This window comes from Hyposmocoma kahamanoa, unplaced genomic scaffold, assembly GCF_003589595.1.
Source record: "Hyposmocoma kahamanoa isolate Upper Pololo Valley unplaced genomic scaffold, ASM358959v1 67, whole genome shotgun sequence".
In the NCBI taxonomy this organism is placed as follows: Eukaryota; Metazoa; Arthropoda; class Insecta; order Lepidoptera; family Cosmopterigidae; genus Hyposmocoma; species Hyposmocoma kahamanoa.
In genome coordinates this window covers 6,496,383-6,512,774 of record NW_020653855.1, presented here as the reverse complement: position 1 = coordinate 6,512,774, position 16,392 = coordinate 6,496,383, and the positions used below count along the sequence as shown (strand labels likewise).

The 16,392-nt window shown below is 37.0% G+C and overlaps 1 protein-coding gene across 1 annotated transcript; it reads left to right on the top strand.

Moving 5' to 3' along the window:
- The first annotated feature begins 1,048 nt into the window (after window positions 1–1,048).
- On the top strand, window positions 1,049–8,102 carry LOC113232161 (Krueppel-like factor 3). The gene is made up of 4 exons (XM_026466798.1): window positions 1,049–1,149; window positions 3,578–3,719; window positions 5,404–5,533; window positions 7,391–8,102. Exons 1-4 carry the CDS (start codon window positions 1,049–1,051, stop codon window positions 7,561–7,563), a joined length of 546 nt encoding a protein of 181 aa, XP_026322583.1. The 3' UTR covers window positions 7,564–8,102.
- Window positions 8,103–16,392: the final 8,290 nt, after the last annotated feature.

Here is a 16,392-nt window from a genome sequence, read left to right as displayed (position 1 = left end):
TGCATTCAGTGGTGTGGGAAAAACAGCAAAACATCTAATTACAAAACAAACGGAACCACATATCATCGGTAATTAAATATGATAAAGCCTTTCCGAGCTAGTGAGGTGAAAAGAATATTTATTTTGTCTTAAGAATATACATTGACTTACAGATCAATTTAAGATACATCAAACTTAATAGCAAATACAAGCGCACTAATAATTTATATAAAAATTAGAATCATACGATTTAAGATTAATTTATCTGCAATACTATATTAATTTATTTTGCGAAGGTAGTTGCACGACGCGGCCGTCACATTTGGTAGGTCAATGGTCACACGCAACAAACAAAAAACATTGATGTAAGAATTAGGACATATTCATTCCGAATCTAGATATGGCATAGACAAAATACAGTTTTTATTTATTCACATTATTTAGTCACATGATTTATTTGTTTTTAACTTAACACTCGTTTCTTTCTACTCATACACTCCGTCCGGGAGTAAGTCGAGCCAGTACTGAAAATGAAAATTTTCAGTATTAATTGGCCCAAGCTTAAACAATGTTTGATTGATCGAAAACTACTAAGCTATTTTGAAATTGGTATATTTGCTAGAGTCCTTGTGGATAATTTGAATTTATAAAACTGGGTCTAGTGTCTTCGGTGATAACAATATTTTTATGTCCTGCCCTATTTGAATAAAAATGCAAGGTGGCTCGATTTGTGTGTCCGGGAGTATATTAATAATTTTTTTTACACCGTTTACCATTCGTTATATTTAAGCATTTATAAATATAATCAGTAAATTTAACTTTTAATAATTTTACTATAAATTTTTAATTTTGGACATAATATTTTTAATCATGTGTTTTTAATAATACACATTAGGCCTGTCTTTGGGTAAGCAGACTACTGCCCTCCGTTGACTATGTAGTGACATCAACAGCAGTTGGCAGACTTTTTTATACTACCAAGTGACGGAACGAACAGGTAGTGCCCCTGGTGATAAGCGACACTCCTGTCCTAAATGACATTGTACGCCCGACTCTAACAGTTCACACAATGTTTCTGATCTCTGATTTCAGGTCGAGTCACGAAGTACCTAAAATCAAAGTGGGCCCTGATCTTCGCAGCACCAGGAAGCCCAAACATCACCCTACCAAGTAAGCTCTATATCAAAGTACTTTATTTTATCAATATATAGACAAGCTGCTACAGTTTACTCGTGAAGGGAATACGATTTGTTAAGGCGAAGTGTTTCAACGCGAGTGAGGTATGGCGGACCTTCGCTTTATCGTGCTGACAATTAATATGAATAAAATGAGAACAGGCGGAGAAAATTTGACACAGGTTCGTCGTCGACAAGCGCCCGACGGCGACTGACGGGGCAACGGATTGCGCTAATGTAAATAAAAGCACTGTATGGCTTCAGTTGAAAACTAAAATTTAGCCGGTTCTCTGTAGTACTTCTTTAAGAAATATCTCCATATAAAAATTGTGTGTTAACTAGATTTACTTTGTACGTAAATATTTCGTTTTAGATTATTATTTTAGCCTATATTCGGGATTTTATATGGACATCCTACCGTGCAACGAATTAGCACATGCTTTAGACAATATATCGTATATTTTTGCAAGATCGTTATTTAATGGTAAATACCCGAGCCATTTCATCTAGCAAAAAAGTTTTTCTTGCTTCTCCTCTTGTGACTCGCCTTAATTACACTTGTATTTTTAGTACATATAATAAAGACCTTCGGAGAGTACCTACGGTGCTTTCCATTTTTAACATCAACCTACCTGATCCGAAAAGTGCACTTTGGGAAACATACAAATTCATCATCACCATCATTCAACCATACGACGCCCACTGCTGGGCATAGGCCTCCCCCAACGATCTCCACGGCGATCGGTCCTGCGCTGCCCGCATCCATCGGCTTCCCGCGACCTTTACCATATCGTCGATCCACCTTTGGGTGCTACCCACTGAGTATCGCCATTGAAGAACCTCTCCGCCCCAACGGCCATCGGTTCTCCTAGCTATGTGCCCCGCCCACTGCCACTTCAGCTGAGCAATTCCTCGAGCTATGTCGGTTACCTTAGTTCTCCTACGAATTCCATGAAACATAAATTATATTACTACAAACATTCTACTTACATGCATTTCGATAGTTTTCTAGAACAGTGATCTAGCAATTGGCGTAAGGTACTCGTCGTTTGTTGACACATCTACCCATAACAGTGGCAGTGTCACTCGGAGTTTTAAATGTCAGAGATCCCACCTTCAAAACTGGAACGTAGTAATGCTTACATCACTCTTGGTGGCATAAATTATGGTGGTAGTACTTGCCTCAACGGACTCTTTCGTTTCTAGCCTGTACCCATATCACGACTATCTGTGGTGACTGTGTCGTGCACGATTATTTTATCGTTGAACGACTGTCGTGTCTAGCTGTTCCCACTGGATCGTGACGACAATTTATCGGTTCATGGCAGTCACTGCGATTATCTGTCGTCACATTTTTATCGTGACGTTTTATTTATCATCGGACGACTGTCGATTGTCACGACAGACTGTCGAACGACAGTTAATCGTGTTGTAAGTGATATATACATATGTGAACAGGTTCATTTAAATCAGGTATGGGCAACCTTTAACATGTTGAGGGCCAAACTTTAGTATGCAAATAGGTTCGCAGGCCGCGTTTAAAAGTGCTTAGTGCATTTTAAAGTAATTAGTGTCAATAGATGTCAGACATAAAAGAGTGAGGCGGCAAACATCAAAGGATTAGATGTTTGGGGCTTCACTGTCGCTGTGAGTGTAAGTACCTAGTTTAATATTTTTTCATTGAGTTTTTTTTTTCAAAATGTCTCGCGGGCCGGATTATATCTTACAGCGGGCCGGATGCGGCCCGCGGGCCGCATGTTGCCCATATGTGATTTAAATACACAAGCTACGACACTTTAAATTGCACGAGTTTCTGTCGTCACGACATAATGGGAACGCGCCCTTACTGTCACTAAAATTCCACCTTAATATTAGACTTAATCAGATACGTTGCTCTGATCCCAAAGTAAGTAACTAAAGCACTAGAGATATGGAAATCGGCAACAAAGACGGTATCACAAACACCCAAACCACACCCGAGAGAATATAAAAAAGTTAGTTTTCTACACTGACCCGGCCCAAAACTGCACAAATAAAAACATTTACAAGAACAAAAATAAGAATAACGTTGTTGTTCAGCACGTAAAGTAATTTTAACCCAAAATTAAATCAAAATAAATGAAACTTAGAACAATAAAAAAATCCAAGATCAAAGCAAATTATACGAAACTGAAATAAATTCACAAACAAATATTATACGTATAAACAAGTCTTAGTTATGTACTACTACTTACAAAAGTGTGATTGTACCACAAACACCCAGACCCTAGAAAAAAAAGTGAGTTCTCTACACTGATCCGGCCGGGGATCGAACCCGGAACCTCAGAGATGGCGACACCATGAAAACCGTTATGCTCGACAACGGAGGCCTTCCTCAATATCTTCCAGTATGCATCACGCCGCATTTGTTCATATTCTTTCAGGTCGAAACCTCCGGACCTGCCCATCCCCGCTGTGTCACCGTCCAGACTCCCACCCGGGAACACAGAGATACAGCTGCACCAGCTGCTTCTCCAGTCCGCATTGAACGCTCTAGCTCCGACTCGCACGATCACCAGCAGTCAGGTAAAGATAAAGATGTTATTTTTATTTTCATTTTATTTTAACTTATTGAAAGACCAACGGCTATCTTACAGAGTAAAAACTGAAACAAAATTAATGTAAGACGCTTCACCGATGCAACACTAGTGTTATAAAAAGGTCAATATAAACGTGCTTGGACAATTCATTGTTCACACGTAGGAGATATGCGTGCCGCCGGAAATTGGATGATGCCGTAGTACAATAGTGAATTAAACCTAAGGGACTTTGTAGGGGCTTTAAGAGAAATCTTGGACACGAATTCCGGGGAGTCCACGGCACCAGAAGCAATTTTTCGCAAAAATTATATTGAATACATTCCTCACCTAACTGAAGAAATTGCTTGCGGCAATTATGGCAGCCTTCTGTATAAATATTTCTATACCTCCAGTGTAAATGTGTTAAACTCAAAAAATGCTATTTTACATGAGAGCGAAAACTCGTTTTGAATCAGTTTTTATCTGACTCATCCACAAAAAAATATTTTTTTTTTTCAATTCTTTTCAGATAGAATAAAGGGTAAGTAATAAGTTGATTGTCAAATGAACCTGTATTTTGCAAAAATGACAGAGATATTGGCTTACATAAATTGTTTATAACCACTTTACACAAAAAATGGAAATGTATAAAATGGTTAAAGTAGAGTCTATCTAAAGAAACAAAAAGTTATCAAAAAGTGATCAAAGTAAAATAGTACCGCTTTACACAAATTCACGCTCTTAAAATTGTTTGCGGGTATCGATAAAACATAATTTTTACCGCTTTACACAATATTAGGTCGGTATTATAAAACAAAATACATATAGTGTCATCTCTTTACACCAACACTCGTACGACATTTAATTTCTTCATACTGGTAATAGTAGACGTTTACCACAATTAAAACATACGATTTGCGAATGTCGCTATTGCTTATGAGATAAATAAAAAATAAACCATTTTGTACAAATTACTTGCAAATTTTTGCTAACATTAATCCCTTTGCGCAATCGTTATCTTCGCAGCCAATGATCGCGTAACCACAAGTGTCAAAACAAACGATGTAACATTACGAAAAACACGCAATAGTATCAAAATCCACGTTTTGAATAAACTTGAGTTTAACCGTTTTACACTGGAGGTACAGAATTTAACAAGTGCAGTCTATTTCATACGTTCCAGCTTATAATTGTTTTCATTACATTTCATTATTATATTTTATATAAGTTTTACGAAGCAGACCTTAAGGTCCAGTTCGTGCACCAACCCTGGTCCGCGCATCTGTATCCGCTCAAATGGAGACGTTACGTGCAACACTCGAAAAAAGCTAAGTGCTCCATCGGTTCGTGTATCGACTCATCTCCGCATCTGCAATTGCTCCATAGTTTTCTTTGTGTTCGCGCAAAAACCGCCAACGCGCGGAGCAACGTTGCCTGCTAACGTATCCACTAATAGAGCAGTTGCAGATTCGCGGAGCACAGTCGGTGCGCGAGCCTAATGCATACCCACCTTAACGAATCGTTCTATGTGTTTGTTGCACATCTTCGTTTTTTTTTATTTTTAACGACTTTTTTGCCGTAACGCCGTCTGTGAGAAATTTATTTCTTCACTCAGAGAGTTACCTTTACAGCTACCATCGCCGACTAGAGATGTCGCTTCAATAACTTCTATTATTTTTATGTTGTTCCAGCCCCAAAAAACGGATATAACGAACAATAACGAAGATATTCGTAAACGGCTCCACAAATGCGATGTAGCTGGGTGTCATAAAGTCTACACGAAGAGTTCGCATCTCAAAGCACATAAACGGACACATACAGGTTTGTTTATTTGTTTACGTACAAAAATGTTTATCAGTAGTCCGTCTTTTTTAAAGAGGGAGTAAAATGACATTTGCAAGGTTGCCAGTTGTCATAAAATTTTAAGTAGTCACGTAGTTGTTGTTGACAGTTTTAGCGATAGAATGTGAAAAAATGTCTGCATTGTGAATGTTACGATATTCTGATAAATACTAATTGCGTTATTGCTTTCTTCTATTTTGACAGTTGATCTACTACTTTATTCATATACATTTTAATAAGAACAGCCCCATATCTTTCCACGTTCATTTTGATTATAGTGAACCTTACCTATCGACCCTTAGGGTATACGAGAAGGGCACTTTGACCTGCGCACGCTCGCGGATCATCTAAGTCAGGCCCTAACCCCAGATCAGCCCGTTTGCATGGACTTCATCCGGTTCTCTGTTAGGCTTTAGGTGAGCCGCCACAAGTGGATTTGATTATCTATATTGAAATGAAAATGAAAAGCTTTAAGATATCTCCTTTTATTTTATATAAACTTACAAATAATGGGCCTATGCTGATACAAATGAAACATGTTCGGCTATTAATGCGTAAGCGTGACCAACATTCAATCGATAGTCGATAGAATATTTATCGACTGCAATCACTAGCTGCTTGTAACTGGGCAACACTTTTGCGCAAATAAACTGTCATTTTACTCCTTCCAAAAAAGACAGAGTATAAATACTCACTTATTCAAGATTATTTCTAAAATACTAACCACCTCACATAATTATATTACTAACATCATATCGTCGCCTTGCTTTCTCAAACTCGTATCTTAAAGCACAAAGTTACTGAAATACAAATAATGAATTGTATGTACAAATTTTGCAGGCTGATTTCAAGTCACATTTCCTTTATATTCCACACACTGGCTTTTACCAATTCTTAAAGTAATGCATTAAAATTAACACCCTTGATAAGAAATTTAAAATAAATAGAAAGTTTTGTCATCTCCTGAATAACCACTCTTTATAAGGTACGAGTTTGAGAAATTAAGGCATCGATATACAACTGTGACTTAAACCTTTCTTCCATGACTTTTAAAAATTTATCAGATTTTACTTTCGTACAAAGATAAAAGTATAAATCGCTATACAATGCAAAACGCACGACCGGGGGGACATTTGATCTTACTACCTTAGCTTACCACAGCTACACTTTTTTCTTCCGTCATGGATACCACCGCATCACGGATAGGCATGATTATGGGAGGCTCCTACTCACTAAAAACACACGGTTATTCCGGCATGTGATATGTGGGGACATGGGACTGGGTTTACGATCCACGGCCCCGCCTACGGTTGTCCATCATTAATAGCATGGAATACTTGGCACGCTGACCAACCTATAAACCCTTGTTCATTGGGTGGCAAAAGACCCTGTTTTTGTCTACGCCTACGCCCCAAAGATTTGTGGTGCATACAATACATACACTATAATAACGGATACACTTATAGCCCCACACTAAGGAAACCCTGTATCGCGGGTGCCATGGACACAATTACACCCAAACTCACGAAATAAATAAATGTAGGAACTACAAATATTTCTCCCGGCCCGGGAATCAAACCCGGAACCTCTGCGTGGCAGTCCAGAAAGGTAACCGTTTGGCCACCGAGGCAGTTAAAAGTTGTTAAGTATTGTTGTACGAAAAGTATATGAAGAGAAGAAGCGTCTTCATCTCGCTCCCGCTCCGCCGCCTCTTTCCATGACACTCCATGGAACACCACAGCAACCGTATTTTATCGTAGTATTTAAGTTTTTAATGTACGTAATTTTTTTAAATGTTTATAATAGAATATATAAAATAATACCTTTCTTGTTTAGGAGAAAAGCCTTACTCCTGCGGCTGGGCTGGCTGCACATGGCGGTTCGCGAGATCGGACGAGCTCACTCGCCACACGAGGAAGCATACGGGCCACAGACCCTTTGCATGTCCCCTATGCCGACGCTCTTTCGCCAGAAGCGATCACCTTGGATTACACATGAGACGCCATTAGACAAAAAATGTTCTATGACCGAGTTTGTCCCAAATAGTCCCAATATGCTAGATATCTCAATTAACGTGCTCAAAACAACTTAGTTGCAATGTGTGGATTACGTGACATGCCATTAGAGCCCCTTCAAATTAGACGGTTATAGAAGCGCAGTTGCAGCGCAACTGTCGTAACACGCGCGCGACACTGTAACACTGTAGTTATAATTAGTGAACTAAAAATGATTAAAACGCTACAGACGCGCGATTGCTGCGCCAGCGTCGCGCCTCTGTAGCGCTTCTACAAGCATCTAATTTGAAGGCACCCTTATACAAAAAAGTCCTATGACCGAGTTAGTCCCAAATTCCCAAATAATTCCAATTAAATGGATATCCCAATTAAAGTGCTAAAAGACAACCTTTGTTACAACCAATTGTTTGTTAAACAAATAGAGGTTTATTTATCACACACATATTTGTAGTGTGTACGCATAGAACATTTATGAAATGTAGATAAAAAGGTAGTCTCAGCCTACAGCTGTTTTTCAGCAATCTGGCTTTGTTCGCCATCGGTTATGATCGAACCATGACTTCTAAAAGACAAAAACAATGTTTTTACAATAAAAATAATCATTGTTAGTCTAGTAATTAAATTAAAAAAAGGAACTGACTTCAGACTTTTATATGCGTACAAAAAATTTAAAGTTAACAATCGGTTACCGGAAAGTGCGCGAAACCGGATTCATCCCCTAGTTTGCCACCCTTAAAGGTGGAATATTTTCTTCAAATTTAAATAAGACCAATACTGAGGTATCCTCTTTCACACGAAAAAAAAAGACAAATCAAATTCGCTTTACAAATGCTTGAGTAATCGAGTAACATACAAAAAAAATACAGTCGAATTCAGAACCTCCTCCTTTTTGTGAAGTCGGTTAAAAAACAAACAACATGCGTAGACGACAAAGGAAAGCAAATCAGGACGACAAATGATAGGAACGATATTAGACGGACTACATTCGAATTAATGCCCCACCACAAACTGGTATTTCTTAGGTCATTTATGAGAAAATAACAACTCACGGTGTTATGAATAAGTATAGAATGTTAAAGTCCTTTAGACTAACAATTTTCCCTAGGCGATGCATATTGTATGGGGACGAATGTTACAATTTTTGTGACATTTTTAACAAACGTACTTAATTTATACCCCATTCTCACTTACTGTTGTAGTTGACATTTTTGTCGTATCCGATAAAATTTGGCTTTTAAAAGCGAACTTAACTTAGTGATTGAGTGCGACACGACGTACATAAGAAGTATTCAACCGAAAGTATGTTGCAATTAAAATTTGTATTAATGCTTACTACGACAGTGAGTCGGGAAAGAAATGTACTGTACAGGATTATTTTTAAAACGCTGTCTTTTTTGAAGACGGAGTAAAATGACGTTCGTAGGGTTGCCAGTTTCCATAAAACTTTACATAGTTATGTAGTTATTGTCGATAATTTTAGCGATAGTTTGTGAAAGAAGATAATAATTTTGCCAAAAAACATTATTACCTTCTATATTCTCATTTTGACAATGAGTCGACTAGTATCGAGATCTATTTGTATTCATATACATGTTAATAAAAATAGCCGGATTTCATTATCTATATTGAATTAAAAAGAAAAACTTAACAATATGACCCCTTTTTGTATTTTTCATAAACATAGTTCTAAATACAGTGTATGTTGTATGTATGAACTTACAAAAATTGACAATTCAAATGAACTTGTGCTCAGTAATTGGATAAATATGGATGGATAAAGGATGGTAACCTATGACAAACTTTTTTTTTTTGTTATAATGCAAAACAAAACCTTATAACTAATTACAATTTAGCCATTTTACAAGACTAATAAGCAATTTTAATTTACCGTAATTTCCTAAAATACCTACGACAAGCTCGAATTTTTTTCCCGAAATAACTTTTGTTCGAATTTTCACTACACCGATAACCGAATTATAACGAAACCGTTGTTCTTTCAGGATATGTTGGATGTTTATCGCAAAGACACGATTAGTTTTAGTTAGGTTAAGTTAGGTTTAAAAGAAAAAACATTATCCTCACAAAATTACTTTCGAGATTATGAAAATTCGAGCAAAAGTTATTTCTGGAAAATGTCATTTCGCACTACTGATAGGTAACCTCGAGGGCGATTCAAATGAAACAAGTTTGGCTATTTATTCCATAAGCGTGACTAATATTCTATCGATAGTCGATAGAATATTTATCGACTGCAATCACTAGCTGCTCGCAAGTGGGCAACACTTTTGCGCAATGAACAGTCATTTTATTCCGTCTTCAAAAAAAAAACAGATTATAACAATCTCGCAGGACTATATTACTAAAATCATAATCAATAACTTTTGTTCCATGTCTTTTCATAAAACATAATAAATTTTCCAAAAATATTTTTTTATTGGTAGTAAGGTAATAACTTCAAACATCGAAAAGCGTGTCTCTCACAACCCCTATCCCCGATCCAGCATTTTGCATCTAGTATTTACGCTAGCGCTATCTTTTGCCACACAGAGGTATCACCGTTTAGGGCAATCTAAAATATAATTAATTATTAAAACTCATAGAACAAAAGTTATTGTTTATGATGTTAATAAATACAGCCCTTTGAGCTTGTTAGTTTATAGACAACCCAGTATATGTCCATATTGCTTCATTAATTGAGCTTTGGTTACAAAACCATTGCTTGAAATAGGAAAGTTACGTTCCGTAACAAACGTTCAACGTTTGTAAATTATTGCATACATTTTTGTGGCATTATTACATAACTAACGGCCAGTATAATTACATTTACTTATAAAAATAATATACATTTTTAAATCGTAAATCAATAATTAGTTTTAGTGTGATATTTTAATTTAATTTAAGAAAAAAAAAATGCTTGTAAGGCGAAGCTCAAAAGAAAGTTCCACAATAAAAAATACAGGGGCAGTTGTGGCAATATTAAAGTTTAAAAAATCCTATTTTTTGAATATTGTTTTTAATGTTTTTAGGTTAATTTAATAAAAACAATGTGTTCTATTAGATTTAAACCTAGCGCTTAATTTTGTTTTGTTTCAAATGTTTATATAAATAAAATTAGATATAAGATTTTTTAAAAGTGTCAATTCTGCTAATCATATATGTAAAGCTAAACTAATTTTAATTTTCTAAAGCAATTATTTATTATCAAGGAAAGCGATCACTATCACAGGGTTCTTCAGATATTATCTGTTAGTCCTAATTTCAACAACACTCGTAATCATCATTATCAACACATTTATATGTCCCACAGCTGGGCACGGGTCCACGCTGTTCCAATGTGGGTTGAGGACGTCACAAATTTTCCTAGGTTTGTGTCGCCACGCCTAGGTTCAATCATAATGTAAGTTACAAATATGCTACATTCTTTCTATCACAACAACTTTTAAATAGAGTATCTTTCTTCGCGTATACTTCTTCTAACTCCATTCTTTTTCTTTTTTTTTCTATTAAAAATAAATGGCCATTTGACCTCCATCTCACCTGATGGAATGTGATGATGAGGTCGACGATGGAGCATGCGCACCTAAATAATGCCTATTTACTCTCACCTTGAAAAGGTCCAAATTATAGCGTTCGGGGAATACGTCCGCAGGCAGGGAATTCCACTTATCCGCTCGCCATATAAATGTGGAAGCGAAACGTTTCGTGCGAATCCTGGGAATATCTACAACATAGGGGTGGAATCCCAGCCCACGTCTAGTCCCCCGATGATGGGAAGGGGAAGGCGGAATCAAATTATGCAATTCCATCGCACTCTCCGTGATATATCCTGTAGAATACCGATAAGCAGGCAATATTACGGCGGTGTTCAAGGCTCTGCAGCTTCACCTGAACTAAATCCGAGTTACCTACAAGCCTTTTGGCATGCTTGTCTATTGAATTCAAGGTGGCCAGTTGGTATTTAGCAGAGCCATCCCATAAGTGACAGAAGTACTCCAAACACGACCGGACTTGTGCTTGGTACAGCTGAAGCAACTGTCCCGGTGTGAAGTAACATCTCACCTTGGAAAGGATGCCAAGCTTCCTGGCTGCATTTTTTGGCCATGGATTCAATGTATCTGCCGAAGTTCAAATTGCACGACAGGTCCATTCCAAGTAGCCGGAGACGGACTGCTATCGGTATGGACATATCACGAAAAGTCGGAGTCAGGTAAAAGGTACTCCGTTTTGTGGAAAATAGACACACCTGCTTTTTGGTAGCATTAAATTTAACAAGAGTGGCATCGCTCCAGTCGGAGACTGCCTTAAGTGTCAAATTCAAACGACTAATCATGGCCGTTCGACAAGACTGGATTTCTTTTCCACTGACTCTTGCATTTCACTGACCCTTGCATTCTACTTCATAGGACTTTTACCTTGAAAAGGTCCAAATTATAGCTAATAGGTCCTTGACCTCATATCGATCCTCTAATCTGAACAAGTGGGATCCTCTGATCCCTATGATGAGCCTCCACACACACCCCTACAGCCCTTCCTCTGCCATCGATACATGCCCTCTTATACCTTTAGTTCAAGTGGCTGGTCTCATTCTAATTCTGTTACTAATTCGTCATACTCTATCTTCAGGCAGTGTAGTCAACAAATACTGTGTCTAAGTTGGTAACAAACATTTTGCAAACTTACCAACTGTTGTTAGACGTGGAATGACGGTCAAACTGGCACAAAGACTACACGTCGCTCAGCGAATAATGGAAAGGTCTATGCTGGGTATATCGTTAATGAACAAAGTCCGGAACGAAGTTGTGGACATCGTCCAGAAATGCAGCAAGCTGAAGTGGCAGTGGGCTGGTCACATCTGTCGCAGAACCGGTGAGCGATGGAGTAGACTGTTCTCGAGTGGAGACCACGTCTCGGCAAACGTAACGTAGGACGTCCCGCTGCAAGATGGACCGACGATCTGAAGAAGATCGCGGGTAGTGGTTGGATGCGGAAAACGGGTGATCGGGCACTATGGCGTGGCTTATGTCCAGCAATGGGCTGCAACAGGCTGATTGATTGATTGACCAACTGCAGTGCCGACCAATCAGTGCACTCCCAGCAGACGCCTGATATCTCGCCTTCAGAATTTGAGATGCTTGGACTGTCGTGTTAGTTCCCTACTCTTAGGTATCATAACAGACTAGATTTATTTATGCTTGATATTACGAAACTATTACTAAATCACGACATGATTCGTAACAGTTTGTGAACCTTCTTCGACTTGCATTTTTCATCACGATGCTTTTCCTTAACTCCGAAAAACTCATGGTAAATTTCATATGAAATTGACTCATAAAATAATTGTATTTCTGCTTTTCATCATCAAGCTTAAGTGTTATACTCTTGTCGGTGGAGCATCTTCCAATCATCTGTCCTATAAGCCAGCTCCTTGACCTCCTTCTATGACACGACACCGGCCTTTTTCTTTATTTGGTCTATGTAGCTGCGACTGGGTTGACTTTTCCCGTCCCCCCTCGATCTTTCCCTCCAAAATGGTCTTAAAGAAGTTCTCGTGTCGTATCAAATGTCCAATAATTTTTCCGCGTCTATACTCTATAGTATTCAGGATCGTTATTTTCTCGTTTACCATTCTCAATACTTCCTCATTTGTTTTCTTTTCTATCCAACTTATGCCCTTCATCCTCCTCCAGCACCACATCTCAAAAGCTTCTAATCTTTCCCTATCTCTTTGTGTCAGTGTCCATGTTTCACATTCATAAAGTGCAGTACTCCAAAATTCTCTTTCTTTCCGCTTTTTTGTTTTAAATTAGAAAACTTAATACGTCATCGTACAATTCAACTACCATGTTAGTAAAGTATTAAATAAATGTGTAGGCGATGTGTAACATTAATTTTAATTTTCTGCTTAGTTTTGCAATTAATTAAAGAAAACACTTTGCTATTGATAAGAAAATTTAACTTCCACCATAATTTTAAAAAAACCCACAATGTTTATTAGTTTAGTTTTAAAAATATGTTGAACAGAATCGACAAAGTACAGTGAAAGCGAAAGCAACCTTTTGGGGCCAGTATTTTTGAAATTGCTAAGCATTAAGATTTTTTATTAAATATAATTAAGTATGTCTTAGTTGTAAGTTTTTGTAATTTGCACTTAAAATGTAACATGTGGCGTTTTTGGGGAAAAAAGTAACATAGTTTCATGTTATGAGAATCTTTATAAATATGTAATATTTTATATTTTTAGTGAATAGAAGGTAGACATGGTAGATCCCAACGCGACCTGAGTCTACGTTCCCAATAGATATAAATCCTTTCGGGTAGTTAAATTCATTCTTTGGCATCAGTAGCTGACAATGTTCTGGTCACCGGAGATTTTAAAGAGTTAAATTGAATCACAGATTCACTTTGATCCGTTTTATGTATGACAAACCGTTTAAAACGTCAGTTTTAATAGTATACAATAAAGCGACAGCGTTGGTACATTTCCAGTGTATGCTGACACGCGGCGCTCTTATCACTGTAATAAATAAAACTACGTTTGCCGTGGCCTGTGTGTGCTGGAAATAGACAAATGAAAAGTTTCTAGGGATCAATTACATATTATGAATTCTCACACGTGTTTGATCTTAGACATTTTTGAGCAGTGTAGATTTTAGCCCTTTTTAGAAAGCCCTTTTTTTTTTTTTGTTTTTTAGAAAGGGCTTTAGCCCTTTTTGTGTAAAATACAGATCCAATATTTTATGAGCATAAAAAAACCAAAATGGCTATTTAGTGAGATACGGGTTTTACAGGTTACCTAATTTCGGTGGCAATTTTTATTATTTAAGTATTCGTGTTAATTATCATGAAATATTAAATTATATTTCATTACTACACTCGAATATTAAATAATACTTCGTGATAATATTCTGCTATATTTAAATAATAGAAATTGCCACCGAAATTAGGTACAAAAAAGTAACTTGAAAATTACCCATCCCCGGATATCTGTCAGGCTATGGGGTACACTTTACAATGTAATTTTAACTCGCAAAGATAAATATTAGAATAATCTAGAATTTCGTTTGAAGATTAAGTTACACATATCGACTCAGAATTGCACTATGTCTTTGCAATAAGAACTAAAACGACGTAGTGCGTTTCACGTTGGCGGTTCATTCGGTAACAATACGTGCAACGTCTTTTTCGCTCCTATTGTAACGACGTAAAGCTGAATGTGGAAACTCACTAAATGGAACTGTTTTCTCTAACAATACCACATCTTTTAAAATAAAAACGTAATTGTAAAAAAATGTAATGTACTTTATATTGATCTCAAATTGGGTATTCTCTCTTAAAGTTTGATCTCAATTTAAATTAAAAAACGAAATTAAACCAAAATGGTGTGGATCAAAGAGTTCTTATAAACGGTTAAATTATAGACACAAAAGTTTTTTTTTCATTCAATAAAAAGTCCGGTGCATAAAAATGGCGCATATTTTTATTTGAGCCGTTGTTTTGAAAAACAGCAGCAGCCAATTCATATAGAATAGAATGAATTGGTCCAATGCGTGCGTTACCAGCGAGGAAAGTTGGTAGTTGACTTGAGATTCAACGGCTTAGCAGTGACAAGTGGTGGATACATCTAACACAAAACGCAATGTACGCGCAAATTCTGAACGCCCCGCTGAACGCACCACCGTTCCGAATTTGCGGTCTTAGTTGTGCTATGTACAACGGAAATTAAGCGTGCTAACATCTCCGGTACCTATCTGGAAAATAGGGAGGGTGCTGTACGTGCACCCGGGCACGTTCACCCACAGCACCAGCCTTTTGAGAACCGGATGAAGACCTGAACTTGTAAGGTCTCTGTGATTGACAGGGAAGGTCACTATAATCAGAACTTAATTAGAAACACGGGAATGCTCCAATACGGATTGACAACTTCACAGGTCACCGAAGAGTCTTGGTTATTCTTTGTGTTGTGTTATTTTTGTGTCAGTTATAAAGAAAAAAAAGTTAAATAAATATATTAAGATGGAAACTAAACTTTTAACCACGAAGTTTAAATTCCTAACCATTGTAAGAACTTATTGATTCACCCTCATATATATTTATCCTAAGACAGAAACGCCCTTATAATCACTTATTATAATGTAACGCTAAACATCTTATCGCTGTGTATTAAAAGTGACTTTCGCTTAAGAGATTTTTAATATTATACTGCATTATATAGAAGCATTATACTGGTTTTTTTTGTAAATTTAAAAAATTTTGTAATATTAACAACCTCGTAACATCATAAAAGGTTTTGTTCCATGACTTTACAAAACATAATATATTTATCAAAAATAAATTAATTCTGTGTTGTAAGTACTATCTGACACTTTTTTAGATTAGTATTTTTAGCAAAGCCTCCAGCGGGATGACATTCATAAAAACTAATTTTGGTGGTGAGTGCTTTTTTTTAGTTATCACCAGATTTAGAGAGATCTGTTTAAATGTTTATATTTTTGTCCGACTGTAAAATCTTGTGAATTATTAAAAATTGTAGAACAATAGTTCTTGTTTATGATTTTAGTATGTCCTGGGAGGTTGTTAACATTTTAAAAATAACGCTGTATAGAGGAATTTACAATATACCGGTAATCAATTTGTGACCGTCAAGTTGGCTGGTCGCCTGTTGCATCTGGCACTGAGTGTATGTTCAAGAATTGCTACCTATACACATATTCATCAATCAGATAACAATTAAGGTCTTTGTTACAAAACTTAACTGCTTCCGTGGCTGAATGGTTACCATGCTGCTCTGCCACGCAGACGTCTCACGTTCGATTCCCAGGCCGG

Coding starts and splice junctions, on each gene's coding strand:
- LOC113232161 (XM_026466798.1), top strand. CDS start 1,049: ATGTTTCTGATCTCTGATTTCAGGTCGAGTCACGAAGTACCTAAAATC. Junction 1,150..3,577: donor CCCAAACATCACCCTACCAA/GTAAGCTCTATA, acceptor ATATTCTTTCAG/GTCGAAACCTCCGGACCTGC. Junction 3,720..5,403: donor GCACGATCACCAGCAGTCAG/GTAAAGATAAAG, acceptor ATGTTGTTCCAG/CCCCAAAAAACGGATATAAC.